We start from the raw sequence: 22,478 nt of genomic DNA, 5'->3' as shown, positions 1-22,478 counted from the left end.
AGTAGAAAGAACCTACAAAAAACAAATTAATGATTATAAATTCAATAAGTTAAACCACAAAATGTAAACACAAAGAACGCTGTCCAATTGACCTCAATTACTTATTGGGGAATAGGCACGAATTCCTCGTGGTTCACGTGCTCATGACGTCATGTACATGAGCGACGATACAAACAAAGAAACCCAGCAAAAGCAGAAATATGACAATTACTGCAACAAAAAGTATAGAAATATAAACCGAATGATACAAATAAAAGATAAATAAACTTTATCCTTTTAAACTCCGCCAAAAACACAGTGAAAAGAACACATAAGTCCTGAGCCTAAAATAGGCGTGCACATGGTTTTATCCGGAAAGGAAAGATGAGTTGTGGTTCTTGATTTCCTGTTAGGTTGCATTGTACTATGTTTAACCTGATTTGGATTCTTATAGAGGTGGACGATTCCCAGCGCTTGAATATTTTCCGGATGAAATAACTCCCTTGGAAAGGGGTAAGCTAGAGATAACAGGTAACGTATTTATGATATTAAAATCAATACAAAACAAAACACAGATCCTTGCAAAAACATATGTATTCACTAAGACAAACAAACTCTCAAATGTCAACCACAAAACACAGCTATGCCAAAAATAACCAAGATACTGACTAAATTAAATAAATGGCATTGCCAAAAAATCATGTTTTCAATGCTTTGCCAATTGATAAAGTTTAATTTAATTAACTGTGCTTTCTTTCACCAGCTACGTCTTCACTTTAGCCAGGCTCGCTAACGCACGCATGCAGGCATAACACGCCATATTTCTGCTCAATACCTATTTAAAACACTGGTTCTTGAGCAGAAAGAGTTTTTAAACTACTTTAGTAGTGACCTTGACCCAATTACCAGCCCCCAAATGGAATGCCACAAAATGTATGTGCACTAACTACATCCAAACTAAAGTTGTTGTTTTTCTCTTTTTATTTGACCTTGACACATGACTGTAACCAAACTGGCAGAAAATGCCCAAGTTAGATCTTGATTGACCAAAGTTGGTGCATACAAACTAAGTTATTGACAGAAACAGCATATTTCACTCCGCCCCAAGCTCAAAACCTGGCAAGCCATTTGCCAATCTAATAAACTAGAATTTATAACTTCATTGAGAACCTGGTTAAAACACATATTGACCCACAGAACAGACTGTGACCATATAAACCCCCCCAAAAAAACCTGTATCAGAAATAGGCACTTGACCCTTTGTACAATTTTTTTTATCCCTTTCTTACTCAAAAGCAAAGTGAAAATAGCAATTGCAAACAGCATAAAACCAGAACAGCCTGAGAGTAACTTGCACTCTGCTCAGGTTTTATGCTGTTTGCTGCTCATCAGTATCTAAGGTTTGGAGTTGAAGCCTTAAAAACTTGAATCTAGTAAGAAAGGTCTTAAATTAAATATAACTTTCTAAGGGACTACAAATGCGTCAAAATAAGTATCTAAGTGGTAAAGGGATAAGACTGATGACTTCAGTAAGTGGATAAGTGTTATGCTATGGCCAGTAATTTCAATTAGCTTGTGTGTTGGAATGTTGGCCATTATCAACAGTTTGAATCAGACACTGAGGAGAAAGGCCGTAAAGTGAATTTAGTTTCAACCTTTTTACTTTAGCTTGATTGCATCGAAAACCTCAGTTTCTTGAAACTCTCTCGAGTCCATTTCCTGGGACTAGAACCAGTACTTGGCTATTCAGGGGGAGGGGGCTAAACAATGCACCCACAGTGGCAATCCAACACGTGACCTCCTGTTTGCTAGGCAGACACCACATCCAATTCACCACAGGACAAAGAGAATATTATGACCAATTCTAACTCAAGTTATGGCTGGCTGGGGATCAAACCTGCGATCCTCAGGTTTACGGTCCAGCACTCTCCCAACTGAGCTAGGCGGCCCAATATATATGACATGTCTAGACTTCATTATAAATATCAGCAAGAGTTGTTACACAAAGATATTGACTTGCTGTAAAACATGAAGCTGAATGTTGTGCAGGCATTTTATATAGAGAAAACTTTAGTGAAGGGTATAACAAAACATTAAGATATATTAAGGCATATATTCAGACATATATATATTCACACTCGTGATACAAAAAACAGAAACTTGTGTACATTAATTATGTTCAATTGATATTTTACTGAATTTCAAATACAAAAATACAGTATACCTAGTTGTTCATGGAAAATGACAAATAATTATAATGATTACACCTCAGGTACAACATTTGACAACAGTTTGTTTTTTCCTTACATTGAAAGGATTCCCTTCTCGTAAACTAAGCTAAAAGGGGTAAATTATATATACCATTAATTAAAACGAACTTATAAATTAATTTTTAAATTCTATTATATTTGAAAAAAAACATTTCAATACTTTTTTAAACAAACATGACTTAAACTACAGCCCTGCTCTCTCAGTTATGTTTGAGTTATTTCAGACAGCAATTTATGGATTACTGGGAATGAAAAAGCGTCTCTACACTTAACAGTGATGAAATACTAGAAGTTCCAATTTTATCACTAGAGAACTGTGGAAGCAGTATTTTGCAATACTGCAAATATTTAATGCAGATTGCTGCACCAACAGACTCACCTATTTACTTCCATCTACGCTCTCTGAAAACTTAATTTGTGGGATTAAAATAAAAACTGAGTTCCATTCAATTGTTAAAACCTAGTAGCTTTGTGTAGGGAAGCATAATGACATTATGAATACTATAAAAAGAGTGAGCCTCGTTTGGAGAAAAACTGGTCTAAATGCATGTGCTTAAAGTCTACACAGTCTTTTCAGGGACGACACTTTCCGCCTAAACTAGTGATCATTTAGAAGAGACGTCCTTAAAATGTTTTTGTATAAGAATAATATTATAAGTGATAAAATAACAAATAAAAATTTTCCACTGTACCCGTGAGGCCTCCATGTTTTTGATCCACTTGATTGCCTGCCCCTGTGGGTCCACCATGAGGGGCCAGCGACTGGCACTCGTCACTATGACACCGTTCTCCGTGGAGAAGCTGTCGCTAGGCAACCCCTGGATGTTCCAGTCACGGACATTCGTCGGCTTGGCCATGAACTTGCAGAAATCAAATCCTGGGTCACATGGTACACCAAGTTTCTTCACCTAGGTTTGGAAACAAATATACTGTACTTTACATTGTATATCAAGCAAACCATGTATAACGTCCAACCATGTATAATGTGCAACCATGTATAACACCCAACCATGTATAATAACCAACAATGTTTAACGACAAACCATGTATAATGCTCAATCATGTATAACGCGAAACCATGTATAACACCCAACCATGTATAACACCCAATCATGTACAATGCTAATCATGTTTAACACACAACCATGTATAATGTCCAACCATGTATAATGCACAACCATGTATAATGCACCATGTATAATGCACAACCATGTATAACGCACAACCATGTATAACGCACAACCATGTATAATGCCCAACCATGTATAATGCCCAACCATGTATAACACCCAACCATGTTTAACGTGCAACCATGAATAATGTGCAACCATGTATAGTGTGCAACCATGTATAGCGCACAACCATGTATAACGCCCAACCATGTATAACGCACAACCATGTATAACGTGCAAACATGTATAATGTGCAACCATGTATAACGCACAACCATGTATTACGCCAATCATGTATAATGCCCAACCATGTATAACGCACAATCATGTATAACGCACAATCATGTATAACACCCAACCATGTTTAACGCCAACCATGTGTAATGCGAAACCATGTATAACACCCAACAGATATTTAAATGCCAAAATGAAGAGAATGAACATGATACATTTTTCACAAGTTAGCAGCCAGAATGGCTTACGCGCACCAATTATTTAAATTGAATCTTGGGGGTCTAACAATGCGCATAATACATGGTAATGTACAATAGTAGATGTAGACTGTTAAGCAAAATTATTCTATGATTTACAGAGCAGACTAATGAAATAAAACATTACGGAAATATAAGAAAATAGAAACACAAAATTTGCTATTTATGCTGATTGATTTATCCTTATTTACATAATTATTTCCTTACCTCCGCTAGCCAGACTTTCTGCACCAGTTCGTCACGGTAGTTTGACAGGAAGGGTCCGATGTAGGACATAAAGGCGGCCGCTATGAGACAGTCTCCAATGAGGAAACCCAGTCGTTCCTCCAAGTCTTTCACAGTCTGCTCCCAGCGTACCCTCTCGCCAGCAAGGCCTGTAAATATTGGGAGTCCATTACTGTTTTGCATAAATGTTTGTTTGGCTGTTTGTATTAATGTTGTTGTTTTTGTATTAATGTTAATTTGGTTGTTTGTATTAATGCTTCTTTGGTTATTTCTATTAATGTTTGTTTAAATGTTTGTATTAATATTTGTTTGGTTGTCTATAGTAATGTTTGTTTGGTTGTTTGATTCATGTTTGTTTGGTTGCTCGTATTAATGTTTGCTTATAAAATAATTATTCATGTAAACTGAAATTTTTATATTTCTGTATTCCTTATTCAGGAAACAAGAAAAACTATTTATACTTAAACAGAGAAAATAATAAATAAACAGTTAACCACCAATATTTCTGTATAAACTATCGGAAAAACTTAAAATAAATTAACGGCAAATGGTCTATACACCAAAAGTAATACATTTATAAATTTTGCTACTGATACTGTTAAACACCGATATTAAACCACTTAAATTTTCCTTCTAAAAAATTGGCAGCAAAATGTCCATACCTGATACCAGTTTAGCGGCCCTGTCCAACATGAGTTCGGTGTGTGCAGCCTTCCTCTTGAGCTCCTCTTTCTGGTCCTGTTTCTCCTGGTACTGCTTCTGCAGTTCAGCCATCTTGGACTCAACCTGGACATGGTAGGAAGCTATTATGATTCGAGCCATGCATGTGTGTAAAATCTTGTCCTAGATTAGCCTGTGCAGTCCACATATACTAATCTGGGACGACACCTTTGGCCTAAACTGGATTTTTGCTAAGAAGTGACTTCCTTTTAACCAAAAATACAACTAAAATGGAAAGTGTTGTCCCTGATAAGCTAGCGAAGTCCACATATACTAATCCAGGACGACACTTTTGGCCTAAACTGGATTTTCGCTAAAAAGAGACTTCCTTTAAACCAAAAATACAACAAAAGTGGAAAGTGTTGTGCCAAATTAGACCAAGTTTTGCTAGAGTGAGACTTGTATGATTTTCATCATGACAACACTTCCTCTCAGTGCAAATTTTTATTCAAATCAGCAATCCCCTACCAACTGAGCTAGGCTGCCAAGTGACCAGGGGTGATACAATTTAAACATGATTTTCCTCATGACACTCTCTTGGATTTAAAGCTTATTTTAGCTAGATTTTATTAAAATCACTTGACTTTTTTAGGCATTATTGAGGGGAAAAACGAGTAATCTGTGTAAAGACTGGGTGGTATGAACAAATTATATACAAACACATGTACAAACTTACCTCAGCAAGTTTGGCTTTTGCATCACTGAGCGCGTCCTGTTTCTCTTTCAGTTGAGACATGGCCGCATTCAATCGTTGTTTCTTAGGCTCAACAACGCGATAGATCCGTCCGTACACCTCCATAGCGCGGACCCACATGCACAGCGACTTGGCTGCTGAGGAGACTCGCCCTATGATCTCTGGTTGAAAGTCCGTCTGGGCTACGTACTGCCCAATTTTCTTGAGGACTCGGTCAGTGATGTTGTCCTTGTCAAAGTCCATGAGCTGCTTCAAGAAATTCTGGTCACCTGTATGAGTAAGCTATTTATGAATATTCTTTACAAAATTCTTAATCCTGTGTTATCATTTATTAAAAGTAGTTGTTTTTTTTATAGATTATCACAATTAGGATGAGTATGATTTTTTTTTTAATTCTTTACAAAATTCTTAATCGTGTGTTTTCATTTATTAAAAGTAGTTTTAATTGTTTATCACAAAGTATGAGAATGCTATCTTTGAATATAATCTTTAAAAAATTCTTAATAGTGTGATTTCATTTATTAAAAGTTACACGTTTAATTGTTTATCACAAAGTATGAGTATGCCATTTTTGAATATTCTTTACAAAATTCTTAATCCTGTTTATTAAAAGTAGTTTTATAGATTATCACAAGTTATGAGCATGCTATCCTTGAATATAACAATCATGTATCATCATAGAATGTTCATAATCATATGTTATCATTGAATATCTTTTATATATCATTGAATATTCTTTATATATCATTGAATATATTTTATATATCATTGAATATCCTTTATATATCATTGAATATCCTTTACATATCATTGAATATCCTTTATATATCATTGAATATCCTTTATATATCATTGAATATCCTTTATTTATCATTAAATATCCTTTATATACCATTGAATATCCTTTATAAGTAATTGTCACCATTTAAAATTTATTGGTATATTCATTACCAAAACAATTCAAATTAATTCAGAAATAATTGACTTAATGAATACAAGTATCCGTGTACACATAATTATCATATATGTTTAGTTCTAACCCTCACACACATAAATATCTGTGGTATAAGTGACAAAACAATGGAAAGGGTAACATACACCAGAACAAACAAAGCTCCACTTACCAATGATGATATAAAATAACCCAGAAAATCTGTATTCTACATTTATACTTAGTGCCATAAAATGATGTTCAACATATGTTTTGTTCATTTAATTTGCCATGTTTAACCTTCAATGAATGGTGCCAAAAAAAAAACTTAAATAAAAATGAATCCCACTTTTCTGGGTTTTTTTCATTCAAATCGGGTCCAGTAATTGGCCCAATTCCCAATGGCAAAAAGAATATGTTTTTACCAAACAGGAGCTAAAAATTCCCAATGGAAGATTTTTTTTTTTGATCTAAATATTTTGTTCAACTCCCATCCATATAACTAAGTTCAACCTTAGTAAATATAATACTGAAAACACTTGTTTTCTCAATTTTGAAGTCAAAACGCTGCTTATTTTCCCAATCCAAAGGGACCCCGCCCCATTCCCAAAATGGTGAAAAAACCCACTGCTCTTGGAAAACAGGGCTTAATAAACATGCATAAAGTTTTGTCCAACATTAGGCAAATCTTGGCTGATACATGTACATTACGCCTAGAGTGGATTCTAGAGTGGATTTTTTTTACAAAGAGACTTCATTTTTACAACAAATACCATAAAAGTGGAAAGTGCCCTGATTAGCATTTGGAGACTGCACAGACTTATCTGGGACAACACTTTAAAATGCGTTAAGCCCAGTTTTGTCAAGAAAAACTCCCAAATGATGAACAGCAGTATATTTGTTCATTTAATTTTTCTATGTTTGACCTTTACTCAATAGTTAAAAAAATCCACATAAATAAAAAAATCATATTTGTTGCCAAAACAAGGATACCCTCAAGGATTAAAAAAAACACCTTAATTTTGAATGTTCTTTTTTTCATATCGGCTATGTAACAAACCAAGCTGTCGTTTTGACTCCGCCCAAGTGGGTTCCTGTCCCCGTAAAATCATGACGGCTTCCATAACCTTCTCGACCAACACTGGCGGTCGTCCGTATGACTTGATTTCCGTCATATCCTTCTTGTTCAAAGATTCTAAGGCCTGATGGGTATCAAACGAACATTGTGAGATTCAGTCAAGCCATGTTTGTTTTTTGTACTTAATAAAGCCATTCCCTGGTAAAATGGGGCTTATTGCATGTACGTAAAGTGTCGTTCAAGATTAGCCTGTGATATCCACACAGGGTAATCAGGGACAAAACTTTCTGCCTAAACTGGATTTTTGCTGAGAAGAGACTTCCTTTGAAAAGCAGAAAGTGGGATCCCTGATTAGACTGTGCAGACTAAACAGGCTTATCTGGGACGACACTTTACGCTCATGCATTAAGCCCAGTTTTCCCACAGCCAGTCTCATTCATTTTTGTAACAGGTTAAACCTACCGTTTGTTTTCCAGCAAATAGACCTACAGTAAATGTGTGTACAATTGGCAATGGTTCCTTGTTTATAAAGATCTATGTTTTCATGTAAGAGTCTTAATTTGTTGTTGATGATGTAATTACCAGTTCTTAACTTAGAAATTTATGGTTGTTTATTTTTCATTTCAAATAATGTTTAAGGTAAGCAAGAAGTAACAATTCATTTAAAATCTGAACTGATTGTTTTTAATTTAGTGTATGATTACATTAAGTGTATGTTCAATATCTTTGTTTTGTATATAAAAACATTATGGCATTAAATATGACAATTGTTAGCATATTTCAGACATTTATAAAAAGGAAACCATTACCAATTTTGCTGTGAAATAACTTAAGAAACAAGAAATTTAACAGTTAGTGTTAGTAACAAATTGGTTTTGCAATAAACAATAACACCCCTTCAAACTGTGTATACAAAAAGCAAAATAAAAACAACATAAGAACTCGGCCATTCACAAAATAATGATTTCAAATGTTAACACAAAATACCCAAGATGATGTTATTTTTAAAAACATCTATAACTGACAACAATATTAAATTTAATGTAAATTTTCAAGTCAAATAATATGACAATTGTGTTATTTTATTTTGTGATAAATGCCAAGTTCTCTCTGCGTAAAACTAAACAAGAAGGCCACAGTCCAATGCAAAAAGTAACAACAAAAAAACAAGAGGGCCATGATATCCTTATAGCGCTCCTCCAAATTCAAGGGTACAACAATTAGTATATATTTAACCTGGTGTTCTTGTATTGACTTCAGTTGTAAGTAAAATATTCAGGCTAATTTTCTCAATATTAAGGTCACAAAAAGGCACTCATTTAAAGTGGGAGAAGTAATTTTGAAGAAAAACCTTTTGACTGAGTTTTCATCGAGATTTAATCATAAATGGGGCTTTTAATGTGGTAAAGAGGTTTTTCAAGGACTTGACCCAATAACCTATTTTTTTACTACACTCAACCCAGATTCTAAATTTGCCTAGATATTGTCAAGATGAACATTCCTTAAATGCTTTATCAAGATTAGATGGTAAATATGGCCTATAGAGTGGAAAAAAGGGTAAAGGTTGACACCGCATGACACACAACGGACGCCTGGCATTGACTGAACACAATTGCTCCCCTTAACAACTTTGTGCTCAGGTGAGCTTTAAATACCACACATTTACATTATTTAATATCTGTATGTCAATTCTATTATCAATTTCAAATTTAATAATGAAAAATAAATTAAAGAATGGTTAAACATATATAGTTATTTTCTTTTTGTATTGTACTGTGACCAAAAACAATGTCTGTATAAAGATGATGTTTGATTGGTTCATCGTAAAATGTGTTTGCTAAAAATGCTGTTTTCTCTGGGACAAAAATGCAAATCATTATTCTATAAAGCTCAAACAACATTTGTCACTACATTAACATACAAATCTGTGTCTGTCAAAAATATTGCCACCATAAACAAAAGTTGAAACCTTTAAGCATCTTTATATCTATACTAATTAATTAATGAAATTATTAATTTCTTGAATTCATATAGATCTAGATGTACATAATTAATATATAATTATATTACAAAGCCACCCATTGTTAGATAAACAACAATTCCGATGCTTGAAGATTTCAACTTAAACATGAAGCTCAGTATTATATGAAGTAAAAATAAAACTACCGGTACAAACTCTAAATAGACCTGTGATTTTGCATGATTTATTTGTAAATAACTGCGTTTGAGCTTAAATGGGCATATAGACAGCTATTAAAATATTACATTACTAAATAAGATTAATATGTTCAGTATTTAAAAAAAGGTACATTTTTTTCTATTAAGAAAAAAAATTATCCCTAGAACATTTCATGAAAAGTGAAAAACAATTTGTGTTTGAATTATTTGAAAAAATGTTGATATGCAGATTTAACTTAAAAGAGGAAATATCTGGAAAAATATATTACATATTTGATGCTTTATTTAAACTTCACATAAAGACCTTGCATCAGAAGCACAAGATAGTGTCACCAAGAAACAATTGAAGCTGCAAAACAAAAGCATCTGGGTAAAAACCAAAAAATACAACTTGGGGGTCATAAACATACACTCTCTGATTAAAAATGCCACACCAGATGACAAGTGCGTGAAGCCCCAACCACCGGCGTGTAAAATCGTGAGACTGGGTGGGGTGGGAGGATAAAAACCAACACAAAAGCCAACAAAAACATGGAAAAAGGGTAAACACGTCTCCGTAACCCAAGCATTGTGAATTACCGAGCTGTCGTTTGGCTTCGGACCATGTGGGGTCCTGACCGCGCAAGATCATAACCGCTTCCATGACCTTTTCAACAAGGGTCGGGGGTTTTGCATACGATTTGATTTCAGTCATGTCCTTCTTGTTCAAGGATTCTAAGGCCTGTTTATGCACAATGTACGAAATTGTAAAAACTGCCGAACATACACTTTCTGGTTTAAATAGTTGTTGCAATAGCATACTAAAAGGAACTTTAAATCAGATGTTTCCCTGTGAATAAAAAGGTAAATTAAAACATACTTCAAAGCTTGAGCCTCGCACAATTTATATTTTTCTCAACCCTTTACCACTTAGGTACGTATTTTACCACTTACCGGTAGATACGTACTCAGGGGTGTCAATTGTCCCAAATTTGAAATCCGGAAAATTAAGCCGTAGGATAAAGGGAAGAGAGGGCCCAACCCCCCGAGCCCTAGCTTATTGTCCTTTTTTTTAATAGTCTTTCTAGGTGCAATTTCTGGTAAGTACAATGCGAAATATTATAAACCAAACCATCCGTAACACCGCAGGTGTAATTGTCATTCTAAACAAATGATAATAAGAACTTCGAAATAATATTAAAATCGACAAACCAGCGTATCCGAAAACGACTGTCCGAAAACATGTCGCGATACATCATTTGCAAATGAAATGAAATGTGCATATCGTTTGACTGCAGAAAATGAAAACCAGTAACCAGTAACCTAGCAAATACGCAGTCAATATATAATTTCATTAACATATTGTTTTAAAATATGATTTTGCAGTTCTTTACTTAGCCAGTTACTGCTCAAGTCAGTGCAAGCCGCTTACCAATCAGAAATCAATTAATAAAATCGGTACCAAGCGCAAATGTCCGGAATGCAGACGATGCTATAACAATATTCGTTCTGAAATGATGCCGCACTAAAAGAATGTTGTCCCTTCCCCCACCCGCCTTAAACAAACTCATCCGATTTACATTCACCTCAAAATCAACCATGGACGGCTCAAATCCGGATTTCCGGAATAATCCGGAAAATTGACACCCCTGGTACTTTACCACTTAGATATGTATTTTACCAATTTTAAAGAAGTGAAACTCCAGTTGCTCAAGCAGTATTGCATTCCTAATATACACAGGTTTGTGGTCCTTTATTTACGGCAAGTAAACCATTGCCAAAACAGTATGGCACAATACAATTATTTCCCTTAACAATCTCAGCTTACCTTGCTCTTTCACGGCAAAGTTTACTATGGTGGTCTTGGTGGAGATCTCTGGCGTGTAGTGCGGATTGCTCAGCTTGGTCCTGATGTAGAACCGGAACTCCGGGTTGTACTCAATCTCCTTGTCTCCGATACAGATCATGTAAGCACCACCTGCCGGGAGGAACAAGATATTTGGTTCAATTTGATATAAATGAGAAAACAGGGCTAAATTTATTGCGTAGTGTCATCCGAGATCAGCTTGTGCAGTCTGCACAGGCTAATCAGGGATGACGCTTTCTGCCTAGACCAAATTAATTTTAGAGGATACTTCTTTTAAACGCCTCCAGTACATCAAAAGCAATCAAAAGAGTCAAAATTGATGAGGACTGGATGAAAAGTGCTGTCTAAAAGAGCAGAAACTGTTGAGGCAAATTTTAAATAAATGAAGTGTCGTAATTTCTAGATTGTGAAACAGTAACCATTAAAGTCTTCTCAACTAACTTGTATAATTGGTACCAGAGTGTCTTGAGAAGACCGGGTTTAATGCATGTGCGTAAATGATTGTGACAGGTTAGCCTGAGCGGTCAATGTCCTTGCATAAAAGAGCCATCAAGGTAAGTGGATATGCTGTTTGTGTCGCTTCACAAGCTTGCCCACAAGCAACTTTCAACACAAGACACCATGAACTGGTTCAACCTGAAGGACTGGAAGGACTCTCAGTAATCCTTAGGTCTTGTAAGCAATGAAGATAATTTAGTGAAGTATACAGCTTATGTAAATAAATGGCTTTCTATTTGGCTTGATGCATTCTGTTTGCATAAAATACCCTGTTTACCTCAGTACCTTAACGTCGATGCAGTATCTCTGGACTAGCTGCATGTCGAAGGCGATGGGCTCGATGTAGTAACGGTGGTTGTCCCACTCACACTTGATCAGGCCGGCGGATGAGAGAATTTACTGGGCTTTCGTCAACTTTTGAATTTGAAAAAAAGACGTTGGAAAATCCTCATTTCCTGGGCTCAGATTTTTGAAATGTTCCCATTTTCGTGTTACCGTACCAAGTATTCCTTGCAGAAGTATGCCCCGAAATGTTAATTTTACAAGTTGGTGTGCGTTATACATTGATACAACGCTAGTCTGACTGCTAATTGTGAAAAATTCATTGTGTAATCGAAACTGTTCCTGATGGGCGCCATGCTTGTTGTTGTTGTATGCGCGGGAAAACGCGCCGTAGCGAAAAGTAGAATTTACTACCCACAAGAAACTCGTCCAGTCTGGTTCCCACCTCGCAGAGCCTGGGTCCCGCCGTCAAAATAGCGAATGCTACAGCGGGTACGACTACGAGGGGAGTTTGTGCTAATGATTTTTTCGCACACTATGGTCGTCTTTTTTATGTTTGCTTAGTATGTGTGACCTACAGCATGTATTTGCTGATAGTTGGCAATAATTGGTGACCTTCAGCGATAAACTATAGTATGCCAGCAATTGAAGAAGATGGGAGAAAGGCGTTTACCGGCACAAATGAATGTCGAGTATCCGTATCACGTCTTTAATTTCTTCAAACATCACATCTTTTTCCACAAATGATGAAAGTGCGCAATTTTCGTGCAAACGCCAACAGGCTCTTGTTGCAACAGTTGCTGCCATTGGCTGCTTTTCTAGGTGAAAATCCTTTGCTTAAAGTTCCACTTTCACTTTCATTTCTAATTTCAATTTCATTCGGATCTCTGCCGGGTACCAAACAAAAGAAGCAATTATGGAAAGTAGTTCCAACATGAGTTAGTGTTGCCTGTTTACTTATTGGTAACTGAAAGGAGACATAATGTGCATAAAATGCATAAATGTATGTTAAATGCAATATGCAGTAAAATGCGAGTACTAGTTGCACCATTGGCATGCAGCGTACGCCTTAGTGTCTGGGCATGCGCGTATGGTGCGTTTAGTATGTAAATTTTGGTAAAACACACAGACATATATACATACATGTACATATATCTCCTTCAGCACGTGGTGATTGTGAAAAGTAGTGCCTATTAATCAAGAGGTCTCTTTCTCTTGTACGAAAAGCCATTTCGCGATCGTCCCTTTCCTTTTGAGTTTTTTTTTACTGTATGCTTGTTCTGCAACATTTGTGCTGTCATTGGGGGCTTCGTTGAAAGATAACGTTTGTGGCGCGTTTTTAGCAGTATTGTGTTTGTGTTTTTGTCGAAATGTCACTGCCGAAACCACGAGGGCTCTAGCATTATGGCAATTTTCTTCAAAGTTGCACGACCCATTTACAACGTTCGGAATAAGACATTCATCTTTTACCTGATACAAGTACTAGCCCTGCACACTCTGATGTAAAGACATGACAGGAAAAATGCCGTACACGTTGGCCGTTCAATTATGAGAGCCCTTTAGGGAATCGGGAACTATAATCTCGACCAGCCAAGCAGCCTCACATTGTATATTGACCGAAGCCGAAGGCTGAGCTCCGCATACAGATTGAGGCTGTCTGACTGGTCACTATTAAGGCTGAGCTCCGCATACAGTTTGAGACTGCCTGGCCGGTCATTTTTTTGCAGTTGGACCCAAAGTAGGTTTTCTACCGAAACTGTTCGTCCAGTGTATCGATCAGTGTATTATCAACGATTTTAGCATCAAACAATGTTTCAATGTTTCAAAGTTCACACTGATAACTTCGTCCGTAACTAACGGCCGCACTGTAGAAAATTAGGCCAAGATTCACACCGTTCGGCGAACCTATTTCGCTTTTCGAGTTATTTAAAACTCGAAACACCTGCATTAGATATGAGTCGCATAATGGGGAAAACCGGGCTTTATGCATGTGCGTAAAGCGTCGTCCCAGATTATTCTGTGCAAACCGCTCATGCATTAAGCCATGTTTTCCTTTCATGCGACCCTATTATATCTATATCTCAGCTGTCACGAAATGCTTATCCTGTTCAGTAAGTACTGCATCAGCACAATTCATTTGAAAGACAAAATGAGCCTCGCTATGGGAAAAAAAGGCATGTGCATGTCCTTTCAGCGCAGTGGTTGGTATACACGCTTCTCACCAAGGCGATCCGGGTTCAATCCCAGACTCATTTTTGGCATAACGCGAGTAATTTAGTATCTTTACTACAGTGTTAACGTTTTTTTTATAATGCAAAACTGTTTGATAGAATTAAGAACATGATATTGAAGCGATATATGCGGAATGTTATGTCCGTATCATTTGAACCATAACCTTGTTTGAAAGTTAAAAAAAAATACTTTAGAATTAAACAAACAGATGTTTAAATCTATATGCCTATGACCACGCTGATCACGAATTCGTTGGAAATTTTAAAATATCTAAAGCCGTTCAAACGTTATCCATTTAAAAAAAAAAAGAAAAAATACATATGTATCACATAATACAAAAATTTTTTTTTTTTAAATAAAACATAAACAGTTTATAGTGTTGTTTAAAAGTTTGAAAAAAAAAATGAAAAAAAAAAAGAAAAAAGTTATCATCAAAACATATTTTGCATTAAGCACCCTTTTCATAGACCGTCCCATTTACGTGCACAATTGAAATACGCTCGCTCGCTCTCTCGTTCGCTCCATCGAAATCAAACAATAAGATAGTGAAATCCATACGAATTTGACTCGCTGAATCCGAATCCGTTGTTAATTTTCCGATATATTGATCCGAAAAAGAATTATTGAGTTAAATTGGTAAAATTCGATAAGAATGCAGCACACTTTTAACAGAAGCTCAATATGCAGTATACCTTAAAATCCAGTGAAATAAAACAATCAGATAGTCCAATCGATGTGATTTTGTCTACCTGAACCCGATTCCGGTGCTACTTTTCCGATATATTGAACCGTTAAAGAATTATTGATGTTAAATGGTGCCGTTCGATAAGAATGCAGCAACCTTTTAAAGTAACATTACTACTCAAAATCAACGAAAATTTCGTACACTATTTCGTAAAATAAACTTAATCAATTAAAAATCAGTGTTTCTTGTGGCAATTGCCGAAATTTCAGCGCCAGGTATGGTAAAATAGATGTCTGTAGATACCAAAATGCTCGTTTTCAGTCATTATAAGCCGTTATTAGTTAGCTCAGTGGTTGCTATACGCGCTCACCACCAAGGCGGGTCCAATCACAACTTCCGGCGTACGTACGTATACGTACGTATGTTAGCTTTGTAGGTGGTCGCCATAGAGGACAAGCGAGTTTTTGCCCCAAAACGGGTTTTGCCCACACCGCACAAGATCTTTCAGTAATAACTTTCAGATGATACTTCAAAATTCGTTCCAAGTTTCGTCACTGTAAACAGTGAATTACGAATGAATGCTGGGACACGCTCCTGGGCCTTACATACATTTTAAAATGCAATTATAAGCGTTGACAGTCGTTATGAAGCGTTGCCATTCATCGCTGTCAGCCATTATAAGGCGTTTTCAGTCGCTCTTACACGTTGTCAATCGTTATCGTCAGTCGCTTTGACACGTTGTCAGCCAATTTTGGGCGTTGTCAATCGCTATAATACGTGGTCAGTCATTATAAGGCGTTGTCAGTCGCTTTAATACGTGTTCAGCCATTATTAAGCGTTGTCAATTGCTATGACACGATGTCAGCCATTATTGTGCGTTGGCAGTCGCTATAAAACGTGGTCAGTCATTATAAGGCATTGTCAGTCGCTATAATACGAGGTCAGCCGTTATTAGACATTGTCAGTAGCTATAAAATGTTGTCAGTCATTATTCGGCGCTGTCAGTCGCTATAACACGTTGTCAACCAGTATAAGGCGCTGTCAGTCGCTATAACAAGTTGTCAACCAGTATAAGGCGTTGTCAGTCTTTATAACACGTTGTCAACCGGTATAAGGCGCTGTCAGTCGCTATAACACGTTGTCAACCAGTATAAGGCGTTGTCAGTCGCTATAACACGCTGTCAACTAGAATAAGGCGTTATCAGTCGCTATTACACGTTGTCAACCAGTATAAGGCGCTGTCAGTCGCTATAGCACGTTGTCAACCAGTATAAGGCGCTGTCAGTCGCTATAACACGTTGTCAACCGGTATAAGGCCCTGTCAGTCTTTATAGCACGTTGTCAACCAGTATAAGGCACTGTCAGTCGCTATAACACGTTGTCAACCAGTATAAGGCGCTGTCAGTCTTTATAACACGTTGTCAACCAGTATAAGGCGCTGTAGGTCGCTATAACACGTTGTCAACCAGTATAAGGCGCTGTCAGTCGCTATAACACGTTGTCAACCAGTATAAGGCGCTGTAAGTCGCTATAACACGTTGTCAACTAGTACAAGGCGTTGTCAGTCGCTATAACACGTTGTCAACTAGTATAAGGCGTTGTCAGTCGCTATAACACGTTGTCAACCAGTATAAGGCGTTGTCAGTCGCTAGAACACGTTGTCAACCAGTGTAAGGCGCTGTCAGTCGCTATAACACGTTGTCAACCAGTATAAGGCGCTGTCAGTCGCTATAACACGTTGTCAACCAGTATAAGGCGTTGTCAGTCTTTATAACACGTTGTCAACCAGTATAATGCGCTGTCAGTCTTTATAACACGTTGTCAACCAGTATAAGGCGGTGTCAGTCGCTATAACACGTTGTCAACCAGTATAAGGCGTTGTCAGTCTTTATAACACGTTGTCAACCAAAATAAGGCGCTGTCAGTCGCTATAACACGTCGTCAACTAGTATAAGGCGTTGTCAGTCGCTATAACACGTTGTCAACCAGTATAAGGCGTTGTCAGTCGCTATAACACGTTGTCAACCAGTGTAAGGCGCTGTCAGTCGCTTTAACACGTTGTCAACCAGTATAAGACGCTGTCAGTCGCTATAACACGTTGTCAACCAGTATAAGGCGTTGTCAGTCTTTATAACACGTTGTCAACCGGTATAAGGCCCTGTCAGTCTTTATAGCACGTTGTCAACCAGTATAAGGCACTGTCAGTCGCTATAACACGTTGTCAACCAGTATAAGGCGCTGTCAGTCTTTATAACACGTTGTCAACCAGTATAAGGCGCTGTAGGTCGCTATAACACGTTGTCAACCAGTATAAGGCGCTGTCAGTCGCTATAACACGTTGTCAACCAGTATAAGGCGCTGTAAGTCGCTATAACACGTTGTCAACTAGTACAAGGCGTTGTCAGTCGCTATAACACGTTGTCAACTAGTATAAGGCGTTGTCAGTCGCTATAACACGTTGTCAACCAGTATAAGGCGTTGTCAGTCGCTAGAACACGTTGTCAACCAGTGTAAGGCGCTGTCAGTCGCTATAACACGTTGTCAACCAGTATAAGGCGCTGTCAGTCGCTATAACACGTTGTCAACCAGTATAAGGCGTTGTCAGTCTTTATAACACGTTGTCAACCAGTATAATGCGCTGTCAGTCTTTATAACACGTTGTCAACCAGTATAAGGCGGTGTCAGTCGCTATAACACGTTGTCAACCAGTATAAGGCGTTGTCAGTCTTTATAACACGTTGTCAACCAAAATAAGGCGCTGTCAGTCGCTATAACACGTCGTCAACTAGTATAAGGCGTTGTCAGTCGCTATAACACGTTGTCAACCAGTATAAGGCGTTGTCAGTCGCTATAACACGTTGTCAACCAGTGTAAGGCGCTGTCAGTCGCTTTAACACGTTGTCAACCAGTATAAGACGCTGTCAGTCGCTATAACACGTTGTCAACCAGTATAAGGCGTTGTCAGTCTTTATAACACGTTGTCAACCAGTATAAGGCGCTGTCATTCTTTATAACACGTTGTCAACCAGTATAAGGCGTTGTCAGTCGCTATAACACGTTGTCATCCAGTATAAGGCGTTGTCAGTCTTTATAACACGTTGTCAACCAGTATAAGGCGTTGTCAGTCGCTATAACACGTTGTCAACCAGTATAAGGCGTTGTCAGTCGCTATAACACTTTGTCAACCAGTATAAGGCGCTGTCAGTCGCTATAACACGTTGTCAACCAGTATTAGGCGTTTTCAGTCGCTATAACACGTTGTCAACCAGTATAAGGCGGTGTCAGTCGCTATAACACGTTGTCAACCAGTTTAAGGCGCTGTCAGTCTTTATAACACGTTGTCAACCAGTATAAGGCGCTGTCAGTCGCTTTAACACGTTGTCAATCAATATAAGGCGTTGTCAGTCGCTATAACACGTTGTCAACCAGTATAAGGCGCTGTCAGTCTTTATAACACGCTGTCAACCAGTATAAGGCGCTGTCAGTCGCTATAACACGTTGTCAACCAGTATAAGGCGCTGTCAGTCGCTATTACACGTTGTCAACCAGTATAAGACGCTGTCAGTCGCTATAACACGTTGTCAACCAGTATAAGGCATTGTCAGTCGCTATAACACGTTGTCAACCAGTATAAGGCGTTGTTAGTCGCTATAACACGTTGTCAACCAGTATAAGGCGTTGTCAGTCGCTATAACACGTTGTCAACCAGTATAAGGCGTTGTCAAGTTGCTATAGCACGCTGTCAACCAGTATAAGGCGCTGTCAGTCGCTATAACACGTTATCAACCAGTATAAGGCGCTGTCAGTCGCTACAACACGTTGTCAACCAGTATAAGGCGTTGTTAGTCGCTATAACACGTTGTCAACCAGTATAAGGCGTTGTCAGTCGCTATAACACGTTGTCAACCAGTATAAGGCATTGTCAGTTGCTATAGCACACTGTCAACCAGTATAAGGCGTTGTCAGTCGCTATAACACGTTGTCAACCAGTGTAAGGCGCTGTCAGTCGCTATAACACGTTGTCAACCAGTATAAGACGATGTCAGTCGCTATAACACGTTGTCAACCAGTATAAGGCGTTTTCAGTCGCTATAACACGCTGTCAACCAGTATAATGCGCTGTCATTCTTTATAACACGTTGTCAACCAGTATAAGGCGTTGTCAGTCGCTATAACACGTTGTCAACCAGTATAAGGCGTTGTCAGTCTTTATAACACGTTGTCAACCAGTATAAGGCGCTGTCAGTCGCTATAACACGTTGTCAACCAGTATAAGGCGTTGTCAGTCGCTATAACACTTTGTCAACCAGTATAAGGCGCTGTCAGTCGCTATAACACGTTGTCAACCAGTATTAGGCGTTTTCAGTCGCTATAACACGTTGTCAACCAGTATAAGGCGGTGTCAGTCGCTATAACACGTTGTCAACCAGTATAAGGCGCTGTCAGTCTTTATAACACGTTGTCAATCAGTATAAGGCGCTGTCAGTCGCTATAACACGTTGTCAACTAGTATAAGGCGTTGTCAGTCGCTAAAACACGTTGTCAACCAGTATAAGGCGCTGTCAGTCTTTATAACACGCTGTCAACCAGTATAAGGCGCTGTCAGTCGCTATAACACGTTGTCAACCAGTATAAGGCGCTGTCAGTCGCTATTACACGTTGTCAACCAGTATTAGACGCTGTCAGTCGCTATAACACGTTGTCAACCAGTATAAGGCGTTGTCAGTCGCTATAACACGTTGTCAACCAGTATAAGGCGTTGTAAGTCGCTATAACACGTTGTCAACCAGTATAAGGCGTTGTCAGTCGCTATAACACGTTGTCAACCAGTATAAGGCGTTGTCAGTTGCTATAGCACGCTGTCAACCAGTATAAGGCGCTGTCAGTCGCTATAACACGTTATCAACCAGTATAACGCGCTGACAGTCGCTACAACACGTTGTCAACCAGTATAAGGCGCTGTAAGTCGCTATAACACGTTGTCAACCAGTATAAGGCTTACTTGAGTTTATAAAAAACTTTAACCAACGCCGATGTCAACGGCGACGCCGGGCCGAGTAGTACATCCCTCATTTTTCTTTGAAAATTCAAGCTAAAAATGTACCAGGATTGAGTATTAACCTTTTTATTTTGGCATCGAAAGCCAGAGGCTTATCGAAGCTCTTTTGAGTACCCAGATCTGACATATGACTAGTTATTACTTTATGAATGCAGCCCACATCAGTAACATGTCCTGTGCTTTTTTAATGGATATCAGTGCTGATCTGTAATATGTCCAAGTATATAATTATTAATTAATGTAATCATAAATATTACCAACATTACTGATGTCAAATAGTTATTGTGCATCAAATTATGGCTTTATGAATGTTTCTATTTAACCCTTTACCACTTGAAGCGTATTGTGACACATTTGTAATCCCTTTGAAAGTTAAATTTTATTCAAGACCTTTATTCCTACATTAAACTTTTAAAGGCTTCATTTCAAACCCTTAGATACCGATGAGCAGCAAACAGCATAAAACCTTAACAGACTGCGAGTTTTATGCTGTTTGCACATAGCCATTTTTACTTTGCCTCTGAGTGGAAAACTTTCGTGGAAAGGGTTAAAAAACCATAGACTTTCCCTGGGCCTTTATGGCTTCTATTCATTTTAGACATATTTAAGGAAACTTGTAAATTATATTCATCAATACAAATTTAAAAGTTTAATAATTGGGTAAATAACTGACTAAAATGGGACTGACCCTTATGGCACATAAAAAAATACACAAAACAATTATATTGATGTTATTTATTTCTTAAACAAAACAATATGTATAATTTCATACTAATAAATACATCTGGCACGTAAATAAATAGAATATTATGTTGGACGGAAACATTTACTCTTAGTTTGTGTCAAGATATATCATCTTATTGTACGGAAACTTTAGACAGTATTGTACAAGATCAACATATAATTAATCAGATGCTGGCAAACTTGTTAATAAAACTTCAAGCAACATGCTCATTAAACGCACTGAATAACACTGAATAAAATCTTTGCAAAATAAAAGAAGAAAAAGACTTAAAATTGTATGCAATGCTAACATTTCCCTTAGAATGCGCTGTTGATCAATGACTTTAAAGGTCAAATTATGTTCACAAAAACAGACAGACAACTTGATGAATCGTAGTTCAATCAACACCAACATCAAAAACCAATTTACAAACCAGCATATAAAGCAACACAAATCAATAACAAACTATGGTCAACTATTTTCAATAAAACATCAAAACATAATCCACAACTATTTCATTCATAATTTTAGTCCAAATTTAAAGTTGATTTCTACACATTACTCCATTATGTGATGCACAGAGCCGAAATGCACATCTTCAAATGATAAAAGTTAAATCATTGTCCAATGTTTAATTAAAATATTATTCAGATGTTCATGTTACATTTGTAAACCTTCTCCCGGATACTGTCATTGAAAATGTGCATGTTATATACAGAATGCCACTTCAAAAAGTCTGCATGGTATTAGATGGCACAAAGGTATAAGTTTCATAGTTTCACAGTTTCAACAATGATCCAAAAACTTTATAACTGAATTCAAAGTCTGCAGTTAAATTATTATACCCCATTTTAATTCCTTTCAGAAATGTAATATTTTCACAGCTTCAAGTACACACACAGAGCTGAGAGCTCACAAATATAATAACAGTTTGATTAAAAATCAGCACACATATTCACAATCCACAGATTGATTCAAGGTCTGCGAGTAGACTTTGTTAATGACAATTCAATGGCTAATTCTTTGTCAGCAAACAAACAAAATTCCACCGTTGAAGTAAAATTCCACAGGTGGATCAAAAGTCCTTGGGTGAAGTAAAAGTCCACAGGTGGAATCAAAAGACCACAGGTGAAAATAAAAGTCTGCAGGTTCTAGTAGTCAAGACTCATCAGCAGAGCGGTTCCCCTCTTTGCCCAATGGTCAGGGGACTTATCTCCGCTCTTCAATTCCGTGGCAACAATGAACGAGGGTCTACCCATACTTCCTGTGCGGTTGGGGAAATAGTAGCATGGGCATGTGTAGATTCCTGGAATTAGAGGTGTCAGTAAAATAGGATTAGTATCAATTATTTTTTAACACACCTTTTATCGCTAAAAGATTTATGATTTTATGCCTGCTAGTAGCCCTATTTTTC

At 37.4% G+C, this 22,478-nt stretch overlaps 1 protein-coding gene and 1 pseudogene across 3 annotated transcripts; both read right to left on the bottom strand.

Moving 5' to 3' along the window:
- Nucleotides 1-2,839: 2,839 nt before the first annotated feature.
- On the bottom strand, nt 2,840-12,727 carry LOC127847670 (dynein axonemal heavy chain 2-like). Of its 3 annotated transcripts, none has more exons than XM_052379721.1 (7): nt 12,360-12,727; nt 11,546-11,695; nt 10,318-10,459; nt 5,534-5,820; nt 4,800-4,923; nt 4,120-4,286; nt 2,840-3,157 (listed from the first exon to the last, which is right to left on the bottom strand). In XM_052379721.1, the coding sequence occupies exons 3-7, from the start codon at nt 10,430-10,432 to the stop codon at nt 2,855-2,857; spliced, it is 996 nt and encodes a 331-aa protein (XP_052235681.1). In that variant the 5' UTR covers nt 10,433-10,459; nt 11,546-11,695; nt 12,360-12,727; the 3' UTR covers nt 2,840-2,854. The 3 variants fall into 3 exon arrangements, with proteins under 3 accessions (XP_052235681.1, XP_052235680.1, XP_052235679.1); XM_052379720.1 differs by having other exon boundaries at nt 12,368-12,727; XM_052379719.1 differs by lacking the exons at nt 10,318-10,459; nt 11,546-11,695; nt 12,360-12,727 and adding an exon at nt 7,543-7,901.
- An 8,342-nt stretch (nt 12,728-21,069) lies between these two features.
- LOC127847671 (dynein axonemal heavy chain 2-like) overlaps nt 21,070-22,478 on the bottom strand; it is a 133,590-nt pseudogene continuing 132,181 nt past the window's right edge.

Source organism: Dreissena polymorpha, chromosome 10 (genome assembly GCF_020536995.1).
Source record: "Dreissena polymorpha isolate Duluth1 chromosome 10, UMN_Dpol_1.0, whole genome shotgun sequence".
In the NCBI taxonomy this organism is placed as follows: domain Eukaryota; kingdom Metazoa; phylum Mollusca; class Bivalvia; order Myida; family Dreissenidae; genus Dreissena; species Dreissena polymorpha.
Note: the sequence above shows the minus strand (reverse complement) of the source record. Positions and strands in the feature narration are given on the sequence as shown.

Bases quoted from the DNA above. Each gene is read 5' to 3' on its own strand.
- LOC127847670 (XM_052379721.1), bottom strand. From the start codon at position 10,432: ATGACTGAAATCAAATCGTATGCAAAACCCCCGACCCTTGTTGAAAAG. The intron at 4,287-4,799 runs GTATGGACATTT...CAATATTTACAG, and splicing joins GGCCGCTAAACTGGTATCAG to GCCTTGCTGGCGAGAGGGTA. The intron at 3,158-4,119 runs GTAAGGAAATAA...TTCCAAACCTAG, and splicing joins AGAAAGTCTGGCTAGCGGAG to GTGAAGAAACTTGGTGTACC.